Below are 22,363 nucleotides of genomic sequence, written 5' to 3' on the forward strand. Positions count from 1 at the left end.
GCTGTGCAGAAGAGTCTTTATATATCTGCTAACAGCACAAGTGAATAAAATCTGCCTCAAGCGTGCATGCTGAAACAATCCAAGACATCACCAGAAGGTCCCAGAATCAATTCTGTCCTCCCGCTCTATTCTACCTCAAACCCCACAGAAAGGTAAGCACTCCAAGGCTTCATAATGTGATCAAACTGGAGAGAAAAGGTTGGCAAAATGAAAAGGTAGTTGGGAAGTTTGTGTGCAATAAAGCAAGATCCACTTTACAGGCTTTAGAGTGCTTGGCATGAGCTGTAATCTCAGCAGTCTTTCTGCTGTAGTTCTACAAGAGTAATGAAATTTTTGTCCACTAAATTAAGCTCCACACTAGTTAAGCTACATAATTAATCAGCAAGCCTACAGTGTGGAGAACTGATTTGCTAATGCTGGATGTCTACAGTCCTGTAAGTTGGAAATAAGCTTCAGATGATGTATGCGGCTCTTACCCTCAGTGCAGTAACAAAACTATTTTTCAAGTTGGTAGCTATGCTCATCAGCAAAGGTTCCCTGCACGTGATCATGGCCATCCCAGCAGTCAGGTTCCGCATCATATGGTGCGCGGCCACACGCATCCGTGACTCCTCTGAATCCAGTGCAAAGTCCTTCCTGACTATCTGCTCACAAGTAGTCATGGCAATCTTAATAGATCGATCCACCACTGGATGGACAAGCTCTTGCACTGCTCGCTCAATTGCCTGCCGCACGCACTGCTTCAGCTGTGGGTGGGCTTGGAACAGCAGGATCTGGAGAAGGGTTAGGGAAGTGAGAAAAAGTTGTTCAGAAACTGTGAATGTTTAGGGTAGATGGGATTCTAATTTACTTTAAAGTTTACCATCATAGCTCATTTGCAGCATGGCACTCCCATGTTCCACATGCAGCTATTACAGTGTTTGACAAATCTTTAACTGGGACATGATCATTTTTCTTCCAAAGTTGCACAATGCAAAGACTAACTTAAGAGCAAGGTCACTGACTGGTCAAAGGGAGCATGGAAATTCCTTTCAAGCTTAAGCCCCAAGAGCAACTATCCCAACTGACACTTATTGCCAGAAAAAAAACTTGATGCTAATATCACAGTGACAGATCACTTGACCATCAAGATTGCTAATTCAACTACTAACCACCCCCCAAAGTTCTCCATTTGATTACTTGTTAGCGTGCACCCACTCCATTACTTTTGAAAAGTGACTCTCCAATAACTTCAACTTACGAACTACTGCTCCCACCAGCTGAGATCTGTGGCAACACTGGTGGCAAGAATTTTTATAGCAAAGCAAATCAGCTCTAAACCTTACCGTTGGATTTAAGGTAATATGTGGAGCCAACCCTCCTAAAGAATAGACGTTGATGTCATGGTAACTGTACTGGGGCTGTGGAGGAACTGTGGCTGTACAAGTGGCACTGGTAGCTAGAGTTGTAGAAGCAGCTGTAGAATACAAGAATGTATTGAACCATTACTGAAAAGCAAATGCTTATAAGTGGAAGTATGTGATTCTCATTTAAACCAGCAATAAACCAGTAAGCGATCAAGAAGCTTTGCACTTTGATCAAGAAGCCTCCAAAACTTATCAAGCAATTTTTATTCTCCGTTTTCCTAATGATTAGTACCAAACTAGCTTCAGCACATTTTAACAGAGCTGTTTGTTATGACACAGCTTAGCTCCTGATGTCCTGTTAATAGATCATCCTGCTTCACTCCCTTCTAAGGAGTAGCTACACAGAGCAGATGTAGAATTAGCCCTCAGGATGGCTTCCATTCCCTTCCCATCTTTCACAAAGCTATCAAAGTGCTCTCAAGCATTCAGCAATGTTACAATAGCATATATAGCTTCACATTTTTCTTTGCAGTAGCATAACCTGTCTTATATGAACTTCTAGAGTGCAGTTCTGGATTCTGGATGTACTTACTAGTTGTGATGGGTGGTAGCTCTTCCAGCTGCTTCATGTCCTTCTTTGGAGCAGACAGCTGCTCATCCAGATTTTTCAGACGATCCTTATCTTTCAGGAGGCTTCCAGGCTTCAGTTCATTGATGTCTAGTGCAAGATTCTTGCAGAGCACCTCAATCTCAAACTTCAGATTCAACTGCACAACAAGTCTAGTTTAGGTTACATCACAATACCCAAAAAGTTTACTGGGCTGCTTGATTCCCAAGCTTCCCATTCTAACCCCAGGCCTTTTAGAGACTTTTAACAGTGACTGAGGATTAGATGAATATCTCGCATACTGACCTCACAGGAGAAGAGTTTCATCCAAGTTCTACCAATTTAAGCAATGCCTAATTCTCCCCATGATAAACTGAGAGGTGAAATCTGGTCCTTCACAACACACCCCTCTTGACCAATATGTCAAGAAAACCTCACACTCAGTAGGTATAGGAAAGAAAAACAGAAGTTTACTTTTAGATCATGTTCTTGATGTAGCTCAGCTAAAACATTCATAATGGCCATTGTCCATGGATTTGGAGGCCTGAAGACCTACAAGAGACAGAGGAAAGCAGCATGACAAACTCCTTGAATCATCTGGGTAACTTAGGACTGGAAATTTGTGAAATATGAACAGCTATGTGTGCACACAGCCATAGAAAAGCTTGTACAGCTGCAATTAGGGTTGCATTTAGTACTCTGACTGGAACTAGATTAGGAAGCTAGCTGAACATTAAACTGAAAACACAATGACCTGGTCCTTCTGTGAGATCAGTTCTATGTCAAGCAGAACTGACAAGATCTGATCAGGGTCAAAGAGGAATGGGGGAATAAAAAAAAATAAATAATAATAGTAAGAAGAAAATAAATAAAAGAATAAATATATCCTAGAATATATATCCTCTTCAATGGCATCTTTCTGTTTCTCAATAGAGTTCTGTTCAGGGATATAACAGTGCAGTTCAGCTCACACAACCTAGACTGCAAAAATGCACAGGCCACGTACTTTCCCTCAAAACAGAACTCCTTCATTTCAAGCCCTGTCATCCCTTTTCTTTCTCTCCATTAAATTCAATCTACTTTCTGTCATACTTGCTTTGCCAGTTGAGCAATAACTCTGTCAGCACAAAGTCACTTACCACACTCCTGACACTAGATTCTAAAACTTTGGCAACAAATGGCACTACATAAAGCAATTCCTGCTGTCCCTTTATGTATGCTTCCAGCAGTAGCGATTTCACATCCAAATCCTGAAAAACACATCAACAACTCAAAAGGGGAAGAAAGTGGAGAAAACAGAAACCAAATTGCAAAAATTCCACTTAAACCTTATTTCCTTATAGGGAATATATTGGTGAGGTTGAGTCATGACAGTCCTTGAATGTTACATACTGCTAAGCAGCAGTTACTTGAGCAAAGATTTATAGATACACATTTTTAGAAGGGATTTATTCATTTATTTTGGCAAGTGCTTTACTACTTACTTTTCTGATATAAAAAAAAAAAGTCTTAAGTGACTAACTCTGGAATCATACATTGTAGTTAGCATAAAAAAGAGGCACCAGTAAGGTGATAAAATGTCCCCAGTAACCTATGCTGCCCCATAACAGCATACCAATTCCCACCAAACAAACCAACAAAGGCAAAAGCTCACCGTATGCAAGATGGGCTTATTTTTAGCGAGCGTAATCATTCCCAGCCAGTGACCAAGGTTCTTTAGCAAGGAACGGTCTGAGAAGTTGGCTGCAGCTTTATCAGATGTCAGTAACACCTAATGAAAAAAATGCAACTCAAGCAACAACCAGAAGATAATGCAACCCAAAACCCAAATCTAACAGCTTATCTGACTGAAGATGTAAAGTTTTGGAACATGAGGTTCTGCACTCCAGTCACATTACAGAAATAATCAAGAGCAGCCTTCACTTCAAGGCAGCATCCTATAAATCTGCTCTGCAACGATCTCAAAATCCCTTTCTTTCAGGAGAGTCAAAAAGGAGGGTTACAGCTTCCCATCTAGTTTGTCAAGACTGCTATGAGTACTTGCTTAATAAACTCTAACTTGTCAATGCAATGCTACTTCTTAATGCTTCACCACACACCTGAAGGCTACAGTCTGCACTTCTTGGGAAATAATTTCTTATTTGAAGACTTAAATAATTTCACAAGTATTCTGTTGTTTCGTCTGTTCCTTAGCTTTAGAGGAGCACAAGCTGAACAGAGCAAGGTCAGCTGTGCTGTGAAAAGCCAGGAGATTCTTTTGCACTACAGCGTAACCCATGGTGGTAAGGAAATTCCACCAACAGGTTTAAAAAATAGTGCTTGCTTGACAGACTTGTTTTACCCCCTCATCTCTTCTGAGCTACTGCTTCTCCCTCCTCCTTCCCTTATCTTAGCCCTCTAGTAAATTTTGGTTGTTACAACCCCTCTGTTAGACTAGTTTTCTAATCTCTATACTTTCCCCACACAAAAGAACTAGATCATAAACAATTTTCCCCTAGGTTATAATCTGCAAGCCTCACACAAATTTAGAGTCTACCTACATAAATGAATTTAAATGAAGATTTGCCTTCTCATTATACAATTAAATTAAGACTGGTACATTCTTAACTGAAAACGGAAGAATTTAGTATTCATAAAGGTAACCTGTTAGTTCAATTTTAAGCTACGAAGTAGATTTTTGAAGATCAACAACACAGTAAGCAAACAGCAGGAGGAAAACTGCACACTCCTAAATCTTTAAATCTACCTAAGTATTAGAAAACTTGTGCTGCTTACCTTGATATTTCTGTAGGTTTCATTCAGAACCATTTTATTAAACTCTGGATTCTTAAGTGTGTCAAGGAAGTTTGAATATAAGCTGTGAAAGTTGGGCTCAATACTGACTCTCTTCATCACAAGATACTGCGATACCCAAGGCATGAACTCTTCTTTCACTGTTTCCTTCAACTCTTCAACCTGTCTCCATACCAAAGAAAAAGCAAGCCACAGAAAATGTAAGGTGATGACCAAGAACTTCTGGGGTTGGCTCTGACCAACATGGTCAAGATCAGTCAATTGCTTTTAACACTAAAGTTGTTTTTTGTTTTTTTTTTTTTTAAATGCATTGAAATTGGCATCTCATTATCTGAAAATCTTCTCAATCAGTAAGGACAATCATAAAATCAGCACGACATAATGGTTTACCTCTCCTTCACTTAGCTTTTTATCAGGTAACTGCAAAATAAATGTGGACATCTTAGGTTTAACCTATGTCTGTCCACCAGACAAACAGCTCAGCTGGCCATAGTACTGAAGATCTCCACTGGTTCATAAAAATCCAGCTTGAAATAAAGGAGTCCATCAGCTGAGCCTTGGAATATTAAATGGTACTCAGCCCACTTATGATGTATTTGTTCAAGCTTGTATTAATGTTTTTCAGAAACTTGCATTAGTATTTTACAGTTATTTCAAATGACAAATAATCGGGAAGGATTATCCAACAATTACTCTGGGCATCTAATAGAAGTGCTTTCCTGAAAACAGAGCATTACTGACCTAGAACACTTCAGTACAAAGGATATGGCTACACAGAAGCAAGGAAGCTTGTAGGAGAAAGCAAGATGAAGATCAGCTATCTTTTACCCAGCTCTCCTTTCCCTGAAAAATTACATCTCCAAAGAGATTCAAGCAGAGTGTTGGAAACTACCATTTCTTTACAGTGTGCTCCCTCCCAACTTTTTGCAAGTCGGAATTTTTGTAGAAACATCATCACCCACCACTTTAGAATGCATTTCCAGAAATATATGAAAAACTGATTTTACTAGAGTTCTTCCATACTTGCCTTTTGTGTCATATTTGACTGAGACAGATTATTGAAGATGAAAGCAATTTTTTCCTGGACATTCTCTGGAGGTTCCACAATTCTCTCAGCTTGATCTGTTGCTACTAATAATGTATCAATGTTGGTAGTATTAATGGAAGGCTGGAGGGAGAACAAAAAGTTAAAAATAGACAATATCTTGAGAAGACATCAAAAGAAACTTTTGCTCTGTTCTGTCAAGTGAAAAGAAGACTTGAGTTCCACGAGGTGACATCTACTCTTTCAGACTCATTATCAGCAGTGCTCTAACAGAGCCAAGTGGGTTTCTTACTATACAGACCATGATCAATACTCAGCAGAAGAATGCTACTATCTACATAACATAATCAGGTGTGAAAGACATTAATAGCTATACTATGGACTGTCCCACCAATTTGCTCACAACACTTTCAGCTACCTTTAGTTTTTGCCTCCTTTAAGTTTGAAGAGCTTATTTTAAGAGAACTACACAAAGACAGTAACAGGGAACAAGACAGGCTTGACTTTACAGTGCATCAGTTACCACACAGTAACAGCTCTACACACATGGGACCTCAGCACTTTCTGTGGAACAGAATCTGTCAACCCTGATTCTGCCAACCCTGGCTCTGACTGGCAGTTCAAAGGTTTGTTTATGGAATGACTAAAGATCTGGAAAACCTAAAGCAGTGACAACTGCTAGGTCAAATGTGATTCAGTGTGCAGCAAGTGTTCTCAAGCCCCAGCTGCCAACTATTTCAAGAGTCCTATTGCAAGTCATTAACAGAAATGATGGCTCTCTAACTGTTTTAATAATGAAAGCCTCAATAAACACATTTCTACCTGACACTACAATGAGTCTAGCTTCGTGATCAAAAATGCCTTCTCTCTACAAAAGCATTAGTCATATTTTAAAAGGTTACACCCTTTAGATGTATAATATAGAACACAGCTGTGCAGAAATCAAAGTGGATTTTGTCTATATGTACTCAATCCAGATAAGCAACATAACTCTGCTCCTGCTCCAGTAAAAGCAGTGGCATGACAGACTGCTTACTGGCACATCTTTCTTGAAGCTGACTCCAGTTGGTCGGGTGACTGTAATAGTTTTTGCAACAGTGGTGGTGGTTGAGGTGGTTGCTATAGTGCTGACTTGGCCAGCAAGAGGAGTTTTTGCTGGAACTTGGGCCTGGGCCTGAGCCTGGGCAAGTGCGATACTTCCAGGGGTGGTGATTGAACCCTGCATCTTCACAGGAGGATCTCTGGATTGCTGTCCATATTCTATGTACTGAAAACAAATGAACAAGCACATACATAAGTTCACATGCAGCTACAGAACTACAGGCTCAGTTCTAGCATGAGCAGAATAAAGGTTTGCCAACAATCTTTAAAATAATTGACATTAATGCCATTAAGGGAATCTGCAAACTACAACTTCAGCCTTATAAAGCAGATCTTATCACTATTTACTTTCTTACTGGAGAGGAGTCTCAAGCTCTACCTCTGACCTCAACAGATTGAAACCAAGCATCAAGAGGGTTACAAATTTTATAGCACTGCGCAAAAAAAATACCACCCCTCCAGGCATAGGATAGCAGAGCAAAAGAGGGGAAGAGCCAAAAAAAAAGTGCCAGTTTCTCAATACTCACAAAGGTTGCCCAGAGAAGCTGTGGCTGCCCCATCCCTGGCAGTGTTCAAGGCCAGGTTGAACAGGGCTTGGAGCAACCTGCTCTAGTGGAAGGTGTTCCTGTGGCAGGGGGTTGGAACTGGATGAGCTTTAAGGTCCCTTCCCACCTAAACCATTCTATGATTCTATGCAGCTGGCAACAAAGCAGGTAAGAAGTCTTACCCAAAGAATCCTACAGCTACATAGACATGGTAAAGTCTGAAGTTCACAATTAGTAAGCAAAATCACAGTTCTGAAATAGAGACTTCAAGGTTTTACATCTTCTACAGTAGAAAATTAGTTTCTTCCTCACTGTAATACATTTACCCAGAAAGTGGTAACATCAGAGAACAGAGTTTCACTAATAGGCTACAGACTATATTGGATTGTGAAGCTTTGGGGAGATGGCCTCTCTATCTTCATGTTAGAGCTGACCATTTTTCCTCAGTTAGATCATGCTCTCAAGCTCTGCCACTGGGATTAGTTTTTCTGTATTTCTATCAATGAAAGCACCTTCAAGGCAGACACCATGATTAACACTGATTTAGACTGCAGAGTATTCCTATTACTCTGATCAGACCTTCAGGAATGAAATTTTTCTCCTTTTTCCTCACCTTTATCTGGATTATTTTAGCAAGTCTAAGTATGAAATCATATAAACCTCACTGAATGCCTTCTATTTTAGAGGAAAACTCAAAATCCTTAAGGGACTGGAATATGAATCCACTGAAGCACTTGAAAACCTTTGCGCACAGCAGTGTGCACTGGTTGATCATGCAGTTATAGTCAGGCTGTTACTTCTACACAAGCAACCCAAACATGTTTATGGAAACAGAAGAGGTACCATATAACCACCTTCACCTGCCCACCCTATCACACAGCAAAACCTTTAAAGAAAAGGCATTTGACTCTGTGGATGTACACTGCCTAAAACTGATAGGTGAGACTATGTTTCCAAAGGAAAACCTGAATTTGCTCAAAAAAAATTTAAAATCATAGAAAGCCAGTGTGCTAACACAAACACTCACCTCTTGTAAGTGATGAGGGAACTGTACAAAGTGACTAATAGAAGCCAAGTGCTGACAATACTGGGGATAATCCTTCAATCTGTCAGACAAAATAGATGCATAAGCACAGGTCAGAAACAGTACTACAGAGAAATACAACAGTGGTGTGTCATTCCCATGATGCATCACAGAATTATTTCTGGACTCCCCATGAGATTTTTCCCCATGGGTGTACAATACTGCCTACTACAGCAGCCTGCCTTAAGAGATTCCTCTCTCTGCAATCCAGTAAAAGCTTTGAGAAAGCTTTTAATTATTTGTTTTTAAAGATATTTTGCCATACTTGAGATTTCTGTGTTAAACCAAAGTCCTAGAGCTAGTTCCTAGCCAACTTTCAGTAATGAACAGTGCAAACAGCACTCCATTAGAATGCACCTGTAAAGAGTAATTCCATTCACCGTTTCCAACAAGCTAACAACTTCATCTAACTCAACACTTCACCAAATTATTTTTGTCAACAAGTTCACTAAGTAGTTTCAACATCTCACTTTACCCTGCATTTATACAGGTACTACACTGAACATTTTAGCGTTTAAAAGGGACCCATTAAATAGTACATTAGCGCATTTTGTTTCAGCTCAGAATATCTTTAAAGTAATACTGAAGTTGAGATGTGTAAATTTCTGGCACATAAGCACTCTTGCACTGCGTAATTAGAGCAGGTTCAAGGTGTAACAGTACATATAATGCCTTGTTAAAATATTACCAAAACGCACACTTACCTATTTTTAAATCTATCTAGTGCAGCAATACCAAAATAGTACATTTTGGATGCAAAAGGCTTTCGTAAGGCTTCAAGAACATAGCGCAGGGCCAGGCCCAATGCCATATAAGTAACCAGTCCTTTCTCTATGATCCCACCAAAGAGGCAGGCTGTTATGTGCAGCTCTTTATCTGGGTACTGGGGAAAGAAGCGGTATTCCTCAAACAAGTTCCTCAGCATACAGTTAAACACTTCTCGTTCCCGTTTTATGTTGGAGTCCTTAAACCTCTGCAGCATTTCTAAGACCTGCAAAGGAATGGTAAAATATTGCCAACAGATTTGCTTTATTTCAGCCCTTCTGCATCTTGAAGTTTCAAGAGTGCTTGCAGCTGCTACGGTAAATTGCACTACCACAAGCTCCACTGCAAAATAGCTGCTTCAAAAACCTTCATAATATTAGCCATTAGACACTACACCACTACAAGCAGCTTTCTCTTCAGGCTTCAGTTTTCTCCCCTTTCTTTTCAGTAACTGTCTTCATGTAAAACTTAATTAATGTGCAGTGCCTTCCATAATTTATAGCTACACAAATACATTCAAATAAACTTGAAATACTTCAAAGAGCAAGTACATCAGACTGATAATTACTCTCATTGAGACTAACCAAAATAATTACCAAAGCTCTGAAGGCAGAGCTTCAGGCACCTTTATATATTTGGATGCTGTAGCAATTTTTAGATACTTTAAACATATTCAAAATAAGTATAACTTATAGAAACTACTTAAAGGCACACTTTAGCACTTATTTTGAAGACACAAACTTCCACTCCATGTCAAACTCTTCCCAGTCAGCATCATTTCAGGAGTGTTAGACATCTAAAAGTCAAAGCTGAATGTAACTACCAACTGCAACTTTACAGCAAAATCATCCTCTCTTAGAAATACACAACTTCAAGCAAAAAAGCAATGCTGCAAGCATCTACCATGAGCCCTTTATTATTTTCCACTAAGGCTTATGTAGGAAGAATTACCATCAAGTTTATAGCAAGTCATTGGACAGGTGATGCAACTGCTACTAAAGGGAACTCACCTCATCTACTGACATGGTTGGATGTGGTGGATGGTTGTAAATACGCTGGAAGTAGCTGTTTGCCTCATCATCTATTTCTTTGCTAAAGTGCTGATTAGCCTCTGGCCACACCTGAGATAAGTCAGCTGTTAAAAAAGGGAACAGTTATCATGCTCAGAACAACTTGAAGCAATCAGGATTTCATCTAGTCCTATTCAACTCTTTGACCAATCTATACAGAACCTGCTAGTTCTCCTGAAAAACAGGATATTTAACCTTTCCAGTAGTCAGAAACTATTACTTAAAAATATATATACAATATATTGTATTTATGCAAAAGAACTAAATCTTAAGATAGAATTAACCTCCTATTGATGCATTCCTAGAACCTACTGCATCCCAAACTAACCTCAGCCGATGCCTGAACTAGATGAATGCAAACAGACTAAAGCATGCTACACAAAACTAACATGCAGAGAAACTTTCAGGCCAGCCAGCAAGCTTTGAGCAAGTTTGCACTGGATGTTCAAGCCCAAAAATTTTAACCAAAGGTTACTACAGCTGCCTCCATCTGTAGGGATGTAACTTTGCTTTCATGGAGAAGCTATCAAAAGAAACACAGTAAGAGCAGTGTGGAAGGTTTAGCATATGGCTAATGCTTCCTAAAGGCAACAGTTGATTTCTTGAATATTTCATCGTGAGCATACTTCAGAGGCATAAATGGATTAAAGATAATGGGTCAGTATTAGGAACCAAATTATTCCCTCCAAAAAAACATCTCCCCACCAACTTCTGTTAGTCTTATTTACATCCAATATTACAGTCTGATTCACTGCTTCACCTGTTAAGTTGTCTGCTGCAAGAGCACCTTACCCCAGAGTAGCTTTGTTTAACCTTGTGTCCTGAGTTCAACTGTATTTTTCTCCTTCCGAGTAGGCGTGTTTCAGCTTTAATCTGAAAACAATGCTGATAACACACCTATGGTTTAGCTGTTGCTAAGTAATGCTTACCCCAATCAAGGACTTTTCAGTCTCATGCTCTGCCAATGAGGAGGGGCAGAGGAAGCCAGGAGGAAGCAGAGACAGGACACCTGACCCAAAGTAGCCAAAGGGGTATTCCATACCACAGCACATCATGCCCAGTATAGAAACCGGGGGGAGTTACCTGGAAGGCCCAGATCGCTGCTCGGGTCGGGCTGGGTATCAGTCGGTGGGTGGTGACCAATTGTATTGGGCACCACTTGGGTTTATTGTTTTCTGTTCCTTTTCCCCTTTTACTTTTATATTCTCTCCCCTTGTTATTTCCCTTTTCATTATTAATGGTAATAGTAGTAGTTTTGTATTATGCTTTAGTTATTGGACTGTTCTTATCTCAACCCATGGGGGATTACATTCTTTCAATTCTCCTCCCCATCCTGCCTGGAGGGGGTGGGGGAACTAAGTGGGGGGTGAGCAAACAGCTGTGTGGTGCTGAGTTATTGCCTGGACTTAAACTATGACACCTTGTTACAAACCCAAAATCACCTTCTTACCAGATGCACATGCTTCTCTGTGAAAAGAATAACACTTCTGTCCAAAACACAGCACAACAAAGGACACACATTGTTCATGTAAATCCATCGCATGTTATATTTTTATGCTAATAGCTTTTTAACCCTCTCCCCAATCACTTGGCAAGCTTTCAATATAGAAGTTCAGAAGCAACTTTTCCAGACTAATGGCATAATACAGGAGCCACTTTGTTAACATTTACCACCTACAGATCCAAGTCTCCCCTGAAGGAAATGCAGATTAACTGCAGACCACCGTCACACTTCACAGCCACAGACAATACTACCACTTACAAGGTTTCATCTTACTCTGCTGGAATGTAGGTTGGTTCAGTCCAGATGTGCTCAGCTTCCTTTGCACAAAGGGGTCATTGTTCACCACAGGAAGGCCCAGGGCTCCAGTTCCTATGCCAGTCAGGCTACCCGTAGTAAGACCTCCTACTGAAAAGGAAACAATTGATCATCTCAGTTGTACCTTTTGCAGTAAATCACTCCAGGCACTTGAAATTTCCAACTCGGAGCTCTAGAGCCTCATAGCAGTCTAGTATCAAGCAGTTTTCTCTCAAGCAATTAATCTCTGTCCTAACCTAAAATAAGGCTGCCAAAATCTGTCAAAATTCACCCCCCCTTGATTCTCAAACTTCTACTGTAGTTGCAACATTCCAAAGTTTCATCATCAACCTAGGAGCAAGGACTGTGTAATAACACAGCTGTCTACCTAGTATTTCCAACTACAGTAGTAATAGTGCTTTACTTCCAATATGCCATAGATACAAACCACTCCGCTGGGATAGCAGTACCTGGAAGCTGTGAAGACAGTCCTCCAATGCCACTGAAACCTGTTGTCTGGTTTTGGGTAGAAAGAGGGGGGAACGCTTTTGCTGGTGACTGAGGAGTACTGAATGCAGAGCCCAAGTTTGGAGGGAAGCCTTGCATGCTCTGAGTGTGAGGAGCAGCTGAGCCACTTAAGCTAAGAGATGCCATTCCTGCAATCGAGTCGATCTGAATGAAGAAAGGAAGATTTATACACAGACATCCATAAACCCCAATCAAGCTGATTTTTGGCAGGTTTTGTATACAGACAGCAACATATCAAGACATTCCTGAGAAGAGCTTTTCTGCATGGTTACTGCATGATTCTCAAGTCATCCAGATCACCTGCAAAAGATTAATCTGTCTACAGAATGCTGTATCATTTTTTCTTTTACAATCCCATAAAATCCTATTCCATCAGAGGTTTTACAGAAGGGTTGATTGTTCCAGTGTCCACTTAAGTGTAACAGTAAATGCTTATAAATAGCAGCATGTTTGTACTAGAGTAGTTTATGCTCTGCAGTTTGTGACCTCAGACTTCAACCCAAGACTTACAGAGGCTATTTCATATCAACCTTAGAGCATTTTTCACTGTCTGAAGTATCCCATTAAGCCCAGTTTTCACAGCTAAATGCCTGAATGTAGTCTTAACATTAAGACCTGGATGATAAATAGGAGGGAAGGCACAATACCAGCTGACAAAACAATAGGTTAAGAGTTCCTGACTGGCAATAGCAGAAAACTCTGTTACCTACCCAAAAGAAAGCATGACTACAGATAACATCTGCTGCTCCATTTGTTTACATCAGTTACTTGCAGCAGGTTTCTAAGATATTTGGTACACTTAATGAGGAGCTTCAACAAAGCAACAATTTACAAGGAAACTGCTCTCTGCATTTAGTTTATGTAATCTACTGATGTTTCAGACATTTTTAAATGCTGAATTGCCACTATTTCATGTGAAAAACTTGTCATTGCTTTAAAATCTGCCACTGAATGTAATTGCTAGAAACAAAACCTGTCTGTAATGTGCTGCTCCCAGAGGAAGAAGGGATGATGAGTGTCAGAGAGTAACTTAAATGTATATTGTTTTTAATAGAGCAGTTGAAAGCTGAAGAGCCCCAGTTATAACAAGTCCTTATGCTCTAGCACTGTTGCTTGGCCAGTGAAGCAACAAACAAGACATGAGGTTCAAAGGCAGTGCTTAATTCTCAAAAGACTTAGTAAATTTTAGCACTTCAAAAGAAACACTCAGTTATTTTAAATAAACTAAATCTCTATCCATCCTCAATGCTATACTTCATCCTGCTATACCTGAGTTACTTCTCACAGACATTTGTGAAGTGAAAGACAGTTCTGAAATACAACCTTCAGGTATTACTCTAGTTACAAGTTAACTAGACATGCAAGTATAAAACTAAGGGAGCCAGATGATGTTTTACTTAGTCCTGCTGAGGAGCTCAAATAGTGCAGTGGAACTAGTGGTAAATCAACACCAGCTTCTAAAAACATGTCATGTTATTCATCTACCTGTACTGGAGAGATGGCATCCAAACTGCTAGCGCTGGGCGGGCGTCCTTTGGGCATGACTCCAGGTGGTGGCTGCCTGGCCTTGTTCATGACATTGCTGCAGTTAGCTACCATGGTGAGGATCATCTCCGACAGCTCCTGAGAAACGCTCCTAGAACAGGGAAGTAGGACAGTGAGCCATGTGACAATCAAACTAAACCCCCTAATTTATTTGGTTTTCCTATAGAGAATGGGGCCACATTTCACAAACAGAAGCTGCAAAACAGCCCCAGCAGAAGCTACATTGTTATTTGCAAAATTTATATTATTAGAGTATGCCTCAAGAGAAACATGCTATATTTAAATAGAAAATTCTAAACTGTATTTCTAAAAATTCATCCCCAACAGCATATTCTTGTGTTTCCACTAATGCAAATACTACTTTTACAGTTGCCGGAGAAAGTAATGACTTACAGAAAACTGTGATATGTGCATACGTGGCTCCAGCAGTCCTTGAAAGAGCAGACTATCTACAACACTTGGTCTGCTGTTGTCCACATTATAGGGTCCATACAGTTCAGCCTCATGAATTAAACCCCACAATAACTGATGCTGTGATCCCTTGCTCAAATCTGCTCCTCAAGGCCTGTTCCTGTCCCTGCCCCAGACACCACAGTTGGTGATTATTCCCATTCTGAACCTCATTACACACAAGGTCTCTCCTAAAAAGCAGACACAATATGACTAAAGCTTTAGCTATACACTCAAAAGACAAAAAAGGATGAGAAACGAATACCATCACCTGCTTTACTGAAATTCATCTGTCTATAAAAGTAAAAGACATATTAATGTACCTACATTAAACCACAACAGAGAGGAAGCCTAACTAATCAAGGAAATTGTACTCAAAAGCCAACAGAAAACTCAAAACTTCATGTCCTGGGTTCAGCTGTAACAGTTATTTTTCTCCTTAGTAGCTGGTGCAGTGCTGTGTTTTCAACTTTACTCCAAGAACAACGGTGATAACACACTGACGGTTTTAGTTATTGCAAAGTAATGTCTACTCCGACAAAGGACTTTAATCTCATGCTCTGCCAGTGAGGAAGGGCAGGGGAAGCCAGAAGGAAGCAGAGATAGGACACCTGACCCAAAGTAGCCAAAGGGGTATTCCATACCACAGCACATCATGCCCAGTATAGAAACTGAGGGGAGTTACCTGGAAGGCCCAGATCACTTCTCAGGTTGGGCTGGGTATCAGTCAGCAGGTGGTAAGCAATTGTATTGGGCATCACTTGGGTTTATTGGGTTCTTTTCCTTTTCCCCTTTTAGTTTTATATTTGCTCTCATTATTATTATTGATGGTGGTAGTAATAGTTTTGTTTTGTACCTTAGTTACTGGACTGTTCTTATCTCAACCCGCAGAATTTACACTCTTTTGATTCTCCTCCCCAACCCTCTGGGAGCAGGGGGGGGAAGAAGGGGGGGAGCAATCAAGCAGCTGTGTGGTGCTGAGTTATCAGTTGGGCTTAAACCACAACAGTCCTTTGTGGTGACCAACGTGGGGCTCAAAGGTTTGAGATAGCAACAGATCTGAGCAGAGTGTGTCTAATCGTATTTGTGATCAGCATTCATTGTTTTGGATTAATAGTCACTATTTGCTCTCAGAGTTGTTGGGCTTGATCTCAGAGTTTCAGCATGTTGCACCTTACTTGCAGCCAGTATTTACTGTTTCACTGTTTATCATCTTGAAGGGCCTGGGCTAAGGTTCTTGTTTCGCTGTACTTCATGGTAATGACCTGTAATACAACAGAATCATTGATCACGAAACTGGTCTGGCTTATGTTCTCAGCATGGCCATCACCTCTATACTTTGGGAGGTAAGTAGTAGGAATTGTTAGCAATTACACATCTTTTCCTTTCGTTATCAGGGCAATGTATGAAGGAGACATTCCCTCACACCCTCCGCTCTACAACCAGGTTATTTACAGCAGCATTTAAGAATTTTAAAGGTTTTGGATGTCCTCCTGAATTCCTTGAAACATGCCTGCTGCTTTTGCTGGAGATCAATATGTTGCCACATATACGGCATATGTTTTACCCATGGCCATACCACCCTGAGAACACCCAATCTCATATGATCTCAAAAGTTAAGCAGGGTCGGGCTTGAGTCTTGTCTAAGGTTAAATGACAATATAAAAGGACTAGCATGAGATTTTCCCCCAAGGCTGGACAGTCATGAGTGGCAGGGTGTGCAGGACAGTATGGACAATTATCTAGGGCAGTGGGCCCCTCCAATGCTTTGGAACTTCACCCCTAAACAAGAACAAAATGCAAAAAAAACTAGCAGAAGAGTGAGATGAGCTGTCGTCCTGACAATGCCAGAGAGAGACAACTTACTGCAACGTGCTGGGACTTGGCCTATGCCTACAGAGCCCTGTTCTGTAAGGAGCAGGAAAAAGATGTCTCTGGATCTGATTTAAAAAAAAAAAAAAAAGCAACAGACAACACAGCTACTCAACCCCCAAACAAAACACCCACTCCAACCACAGTGACAGACACTAAAGCTGCCCCAACCACAGTGACAGACACTGCAGCTAAGCCAAAGGACCAACCCATGCCAATATCAGTTGCCCCTATAAGCAAGGAGAAAAGCAAACAAGAGCCCAAGAAGAGTAACTCATGCAGTACAGAAAGATGAAGACCCAATGCGCACACTAGAGGGAACAGCATCTGAACAAGTTATTACTACAGGAATCACAGGAAGAGGAACCTCGACTGAGCTGTGGAATATACAAATATTTCAGCCATCTTCCAAGGGAGCACATGGTCGCAGGGTTGCTCTGATGCTGGGACAACGGGGCCAACACTCACAAACTAGAAGACAGGGAAGCCAAGCAGCTGGGATCACTTGCTAGGGAAGGGGAAATTGACAAAGTGACTGCAAAAGACAAACGGTCCCTCAGCCTTTGGAGGTGGCTCTTAGCAGCTGTGAAGGAAAGGTTTCCCTACAAGGAAAATGTAATGTGTCACTCAAACAAGAGGACCACAATGGAGGTATATCCAGTCCCTGAAAGAATCAGTCATTCTAGAGATGATCTCTTGTAAGCTGGATGCAGGGAATGTGCCCATAGATCCAGATGAAGTCGAATGTACATGACCCATGCGGTGGAAGCTTACAAGGAGTGCACCATCATCATATGCCCACTCATTGGCATCAATGACGTGGAGTGAGGCAGCACCACCAAGTGAGTCATCATCTCCAAGAGTTCAAAGACAATCTCACCCCTTCCATTATTTCAGCTGTGGAAAAACTCCTGACCCAAGAGTTGAAACAACAGAGAGATGATCTATCTGATCTATCCAGCTCCTCACATGTACCAACCCATGTCTCAGCTATTAACAGCCCAAGAGAGAAGACAGAGAAGGTACACGCCACAGGCTACCCTACGGTTTTACCTGTGTGATCATGGAGAAGACATGAGAAAACCTACCTCAGTTCTGGAGGAACAGGTATGTGAATTGAAGAGGAGAACAAAGGTCAAGGATGATCATCCCAAGAAAGTTGCTGCTCCAGTCTTCGGTGACCAGCTTCCCAGATGGGATGAAAGACATTATTTCACTCCAATTGTTGTGACTGTTATTAGAGGGGCCCTGCCTGCATACAAGTGGAGGTGAGGGACAACTGGGTTTCCTGGACTGCGTGGATCAGATGGCCTGGCACATCAGTCCCACAGGAGTATAAGGCTCTAGTAGATGCCAGTGCACAGTGTACCCTGATGCCATCAAGCTGTCAAGGGGTAGAACCCACTTCTTATTTCTGGAGTGACAGGAGGATCCCAAGAGTTGACTGTACTGGAGGCTGAAATCAGCATGACAGGGAAGAAGTGGCAAAAGCACCCTACTGTGACTAGTCTAGATGCTCAGTGCATCCTTAGCATAGACTGTCTCAGGAGAGGGTACTTCAAAGACCAAAAAGGGTACCACTGAGCATTTGGTATTGCTGCCTTAGAGACAGAGAAAATGAAGCAGCTGTCCACCTTGCTTGGTCTCTCAGAGGAACATTCTGTTGTGGGGTTGCTGAAGGGCGATGAACAACAGGTGCCAATCGTGACCACAACTGCACCAGCAGCAATATTTCCATTCATAAGCTGATCCATAGACTGGAAAGTCAAGGAGAGATCAGCTGGGCACGCTCACCCTTTAATAGCCCCATATGGCCAGTGCAAAAATCCAACAGTGAGAGGAGACTAACAATACACTATTGTGGCCTGAATGAAGCCACACCACCATTGAATGCTGACAGACCAGACATGCTAAAACTTGAACTATGATTGAACTATGCTAACTTGACATGCTAGAACTAGAATAATGAACTGGAGTCAAAGACAGCCAAGTGGGATGCCACAACTGATACTGCCAATGCATTTCTCTAAATCCATTTGGCAGCAGAGTGCAGGCCACAGTTTGCTTTTACTTGGAGGGGCAATCCAGTACACTTGGAACCAACAGCCCTGGGGTGGAAACACTTGGCATCGACTGCTCCAGGGGTGGAAACACAGCCCTACCATCTGCCATGGAATGATCCAGGCTGCACTGGAACGCGGCAAGCTCCAGAACACCTGCAATACCTTGCTGTCATTATGGTGTGTGGTGCGTAGTCAGGGGTTTGGGTATCTAGAATATGCAACTCGATTTGGGAAGCTAGGTCTACTGGAGGATGGTAGAGCTGGTCTGACAACGAAGGGGAAAGAGCGAGTTTGGTAGGAGGCTTGCCAGGATGGTCAAGACAGCTTTAAAACAGACGTATTGGGAGAGGGGGGCATCATTCCATCCCAACACTCCCAGTCAGTTGCCAGCACCTATAATAAATGCTTGAAGCAAAGTAGATATTCCAGCCGCTCCAGCCAATGAGTCGGCTTCATTTGGAGATCTGCTCAGATGCCTCTATACAAATGCCCATAGCATGGGGAACAAACAAGAGAAATTAGAGATGTGTGCACAAGTACACAGATATGACATAATAGGTATCACAGAAACATGGTGGGATAGCTCCTACGACTGAAGTGTTGGAATAGAAGACAACAGGCTGTTTAAGAAAAGACAGGCCCAGCAGACGGGGAGGGGGAGTTGCCCTTTATGTTAGGGATAGGCTGGAGAGGATGGAACTCTGTCTGGGGACAGGTGAGCAGATAACAGAGAGCTTGTGGGTCAGGGTTAAAGGGAAAACAGCTATGGAAGACATTACTGTGGGGATTTGTTACAGATTGTCTGATCAAGAGGAGTCTGTGGATCAACCGCTCTATAGACAAATAGGAAGAGCCTCACACTTGCAAGCCCTTGTCCTCATGGGGGACTTCAACCACCCTGACATCTATTGGAATGACGGTACGGCCCGGCACAAGCAATCCCGGAGGTTCCTCGACTGTGTGGAAGACAACTTCCTTCTGCAAGTAATAGAGGAGCCAACAAGGAGAGGCGCCACGCTGGACCTTGTGCTCACCAATAGGGAAGGGCTCGCTGGAAATGTGACATGCCAGGGCAGCCTTGGTTGCAGCAATCATGAGATGGTCGAGCTCGAGATGCTCAGGACAGTGAGAAGAACATGCAGCAAGCTCACTGCCCTGGAATTCAGGAGAGCAGACTTTGGCCTCTTCAGGAACCTGCTTAGTAAGTGTCCTGGGTTTAGCAGTAGCAGTCATTTTTCTCTTTCTTGGTAGCTGGTGCAGGGCTGTGTTTTGACTTTCGGGCTGGGAACAGAGCTGATAAAAATGATGTTTTGGTTTGGCCAAGGACTTTGTGAGCCTCATGCTCTGCCAGGGAGGAAGGGAAGCTGAGAGGAAGCAGAGACAGGACACCTGACCCAAACTGACCAAAGAAGTATTCCATACCACAGCACGTCATGCCCAGGATGTAACTGGGGAGTGACCCAGAAGGGCAGAGGGGACTGCAGGTTTGGAGGAGGTATCGGTCGGTGCTTGATCGGGCTGGGGGGAGCAAGTTATCGGTCGCCTGGTGATGGGATGTTGTATTCTCTTTCCTTGTTATTTCCTTTATCATTACTATTATTGGTGGTAGCAGTAGTGGTTTGTGTTATACCTTAGTTACTAAACTGTTCTTATCTCAACCCGTGGGAGTTGCATTCTTTCTGATTCTCCCTCCAGGAGTAGGGGGAGGGCAAGAAAAGGGGGGGGGAGTGGGTGGACAAACTGTCTGGTTGGGGTTAAACCACGACAGTAAGGTTCCATGGGATATAGCCCTAGAGGGCAGGGGGGCCCAAGACTGTTAGTTGACATTCAAGGATCACCTGCTACAGGCTCAGGAGTGTTGCATCCTGACAAGAAGGAAATGCAGCAGGAGGGCCAGGAGACCTCCTTGGATGGATAAGGAGCTGCTGAGGAAAATTCAAAGGAAAAAAGAGGCTTATAAAAGGTGGAAGCAAGGAAAAGCAAGCCAAGTTGAAGCAATGCCAGGCACAGCTACAGGTTGGGCAAAGAAGAGATTCAGAGCAGCCCCCCTGTGGAGAAGGACTTGGGGTGTTGGTCCATGAGTAACTTCAGCTAGTGTCAGTGTGTGCTCGCAGCCCAGAAAGAGAACCCTATCCTGGGCTGCATCAAAAGGAGAGTGACCAGCAGGTTGAAGGAGGTGATCCTGCCCCTCCTTGCTCTCATGAGACCTCACTTGGAGTACTGTGTGCAGTTCTGGTGTCCTCAACATAAAAAGGACATGGAACTGTTGGAACAAGTCCAGAGGAGGGCCATGAGGATGATCAGGGGACTGGAACACCTCCCATATGAAGATAGGCTGAGAAAGTTGGGGCTGTTCAGCCTGGAGAAGGCTGCATGGAGACCTCATAGCAGCCTTCCAGTATCTGAAGGGGGCGTATAGGGATGCTGGGGAAGGACTCTTCATTAGGGACTGTAGTGATAGGACAAAGGGTAAGGGGTTAAAACTTAAACAGGGGAAGTTTAGACTGGATATAAGAAAGCAGTTCTTTACTGAGAGGGTGGTGAAGTACTGGAATGGGCTGCCCAAATTGTGAGTGCTTCATCCCCTGGCGGTGTTCAAAGCCAGGTTGGACAGAGCCTTGGGTGACATGGTTTAGTGGGAGGTGTCCCTGTCCATGGCAGGGGGCTGGAACTAGATGATCTTAAGGTCCTTTCCAGTCCTAACAATTCTATGATTCTATGATACAGTTAAAGAAGTTTTTGAGAAAGGGAGGAATATAATCCAGCTAAAGGCTGGATTTTCCATAAAACAGAGTAAGATCAAGGGACCTGCACAGGAGACTCAATTTTTCGGAATGGCAAATGGACAACACCAGATCCCCACAGATGTGATCAACAAGATAACAGCAATGTCTCCACAAACGAACAAGAAGGAAACAAGCTTTTTTAGGTGTTGTGGGGTTCTGGAGAATGCACATCCCAAATTACAGTCTGATTATAAGCCCTCTGTCATGGGACCCAGAAAAATGATTTCAAATGGTCCCACAGAAACAACGAGCCTTTGAACAAATTATAAGAGAGATAATTCATGTAGTAGCCTTTGGCCCAGTCCTAACAGGGCAATATGGCAAAATTAGGCTTTAAGCCACAGCCAGGAAGAATAGTCCTACCTGGAGAGCCTCTAGCAGAAAGCTCCAGGGGAGACTCTAGGTTGACCACTTGGCTTTTGGAATCAGGGACACAGAGGATCCGAGGACAACCATACCCCAACTGAAAATACGATACTGGCTGCACTAATCACACAACAAGCTCAAATAAGAAATCCCAGTCACCCAGGAATTCTGGAAGTCATCATGGACTGGCCAGAGGGCAAAGATTTTGGAATGTTGTGGAGACAGTGTTCTCACAGAAGAATGGTACATAAACTGAATTGGTACATAAACTGAATAATCCTGAAAGATACAGCAGGGCCCTGAGAGGCCTGAGGAACCTTAAGCAAACAAGATAAGAAGAAACTGTAATTCATGGAGTTAATGAGAACTGTGGACTGTTGGCAAGAATTCGAGGTCAAGTACTCACACCTGTGCTCAACCAATTGTGTATTAGTCCTTAAGGGTCTTCAAGACATGTATCTAATCATAATATGCCAAATCACTGTAAAGGCCTGTAAGAAAGCACAGAATCATAGAATAGTTAGGGTTGGAAAGGACCTTAAGATCATCAAGTTCCAACCCCCCTAACATGGGCAGGGACACCTCGCTCTAAAACATAT

The 22,363-nt window shown here is 42.3% G+C and overlaps 1 protein-coding gene and 2 non-coding genes across 3 annotated transcripts in view; all 3 read right to left on the reverse strand.

The window, feature by feature from the left end:
- Positions 1–22,363, reverse strand: part of CNOT1 (CCR4-NOT transcription complex subunit 1) — a 79,966-nt gene that overhangs the window by 20,877 nt on the left and 36,726 nt on the right. The window contains exons 16-30 of the mRNA XM_061359374.1: positions 14,168–14,318; positions 12,625–12,826; positions 12,119–12,265; positions 10,297–10,421; positions 9,226–9,512; positions 8,465–8,543; positions 6,828–7,058; positions 5,774–5,914; positions 4,729–4,908; positions 3,608–3,724; positions 3,093–3,203; positions 2,428–2,505; positions 1,939–2,113; positions 1,326–1,456; positions 477–773 (exon numbers count right to left, since the gene is read on the reverse strand). Coding sequence (XP_061215358.1) covers positions 477–773; positions 1,326–1,456; positions 1,939–2,113; positions 2,428–2,505; positions 3,093–3,203; positions 3,608–3,724; positions 4,729–4,908; positions 5,774–5,914; positions 6,828–7,058; positions 8,465–8,543; positions 9,226–9,512; positions 10,297–10,421; positions 12,119–12,265; positions 12,625–12,826; positions 14,168–14,318 — 2,452 coding nt within the window. The remainder of the gene's footprint in view (positions 1–476; positions 774–1,325; positions 1,457–1,938; positions 2,114–2,427; positions 2,506–3,092; positions 3,204–3,607; positions 3,725–4,728; positions 4,909–5,773; positions 5,915–6,827; positions 7,059–8,464; positions 8,544–9,225; positions 9,513–10,296; positions 10,422–12,118; positions 12,266–12,624; positions 12,827–14,167; positions 14,319–22,363) is intronic.
- LOC133215374 (small nucleolar RNA SNORA46) lies at positions 4,134–4,273 on the reverse strand. Its single transcript, XR_009726400.1, has one exon. It is a non-coding gene; the product is annotated as a small nucleolar RNA SNORA46 (small nucleolar RNA).
- Positions 13,715–13,843, reverse strand: LOC133215375 (small nucleolar RNA SNORA50). Its single transcript, XR_009726401.1, has one exon. It is a non-coding gene; the product is annotated as a small nucleolar RNA SNORA50 (small nucleolar RNA).

The sequence above is a fragment of the Neopsephotus bourkii genome, unplaced genomic scaffold (genome assembly GCF_033783945.1).
Source record: "Neopsephotus bourkii isolate Nb327-2 ecotype Australia unplaced genomic scaffold, CSIRO-AGI_Nbou_v1 NB_969, whole genome shotgun sequence".
Lineage (NCBI taxonomy): Eukaryota > Metazoa > Chordata > Aves > Psittaciformes > Psittacidae > Neopsephotus > Neopsephotus bourkii.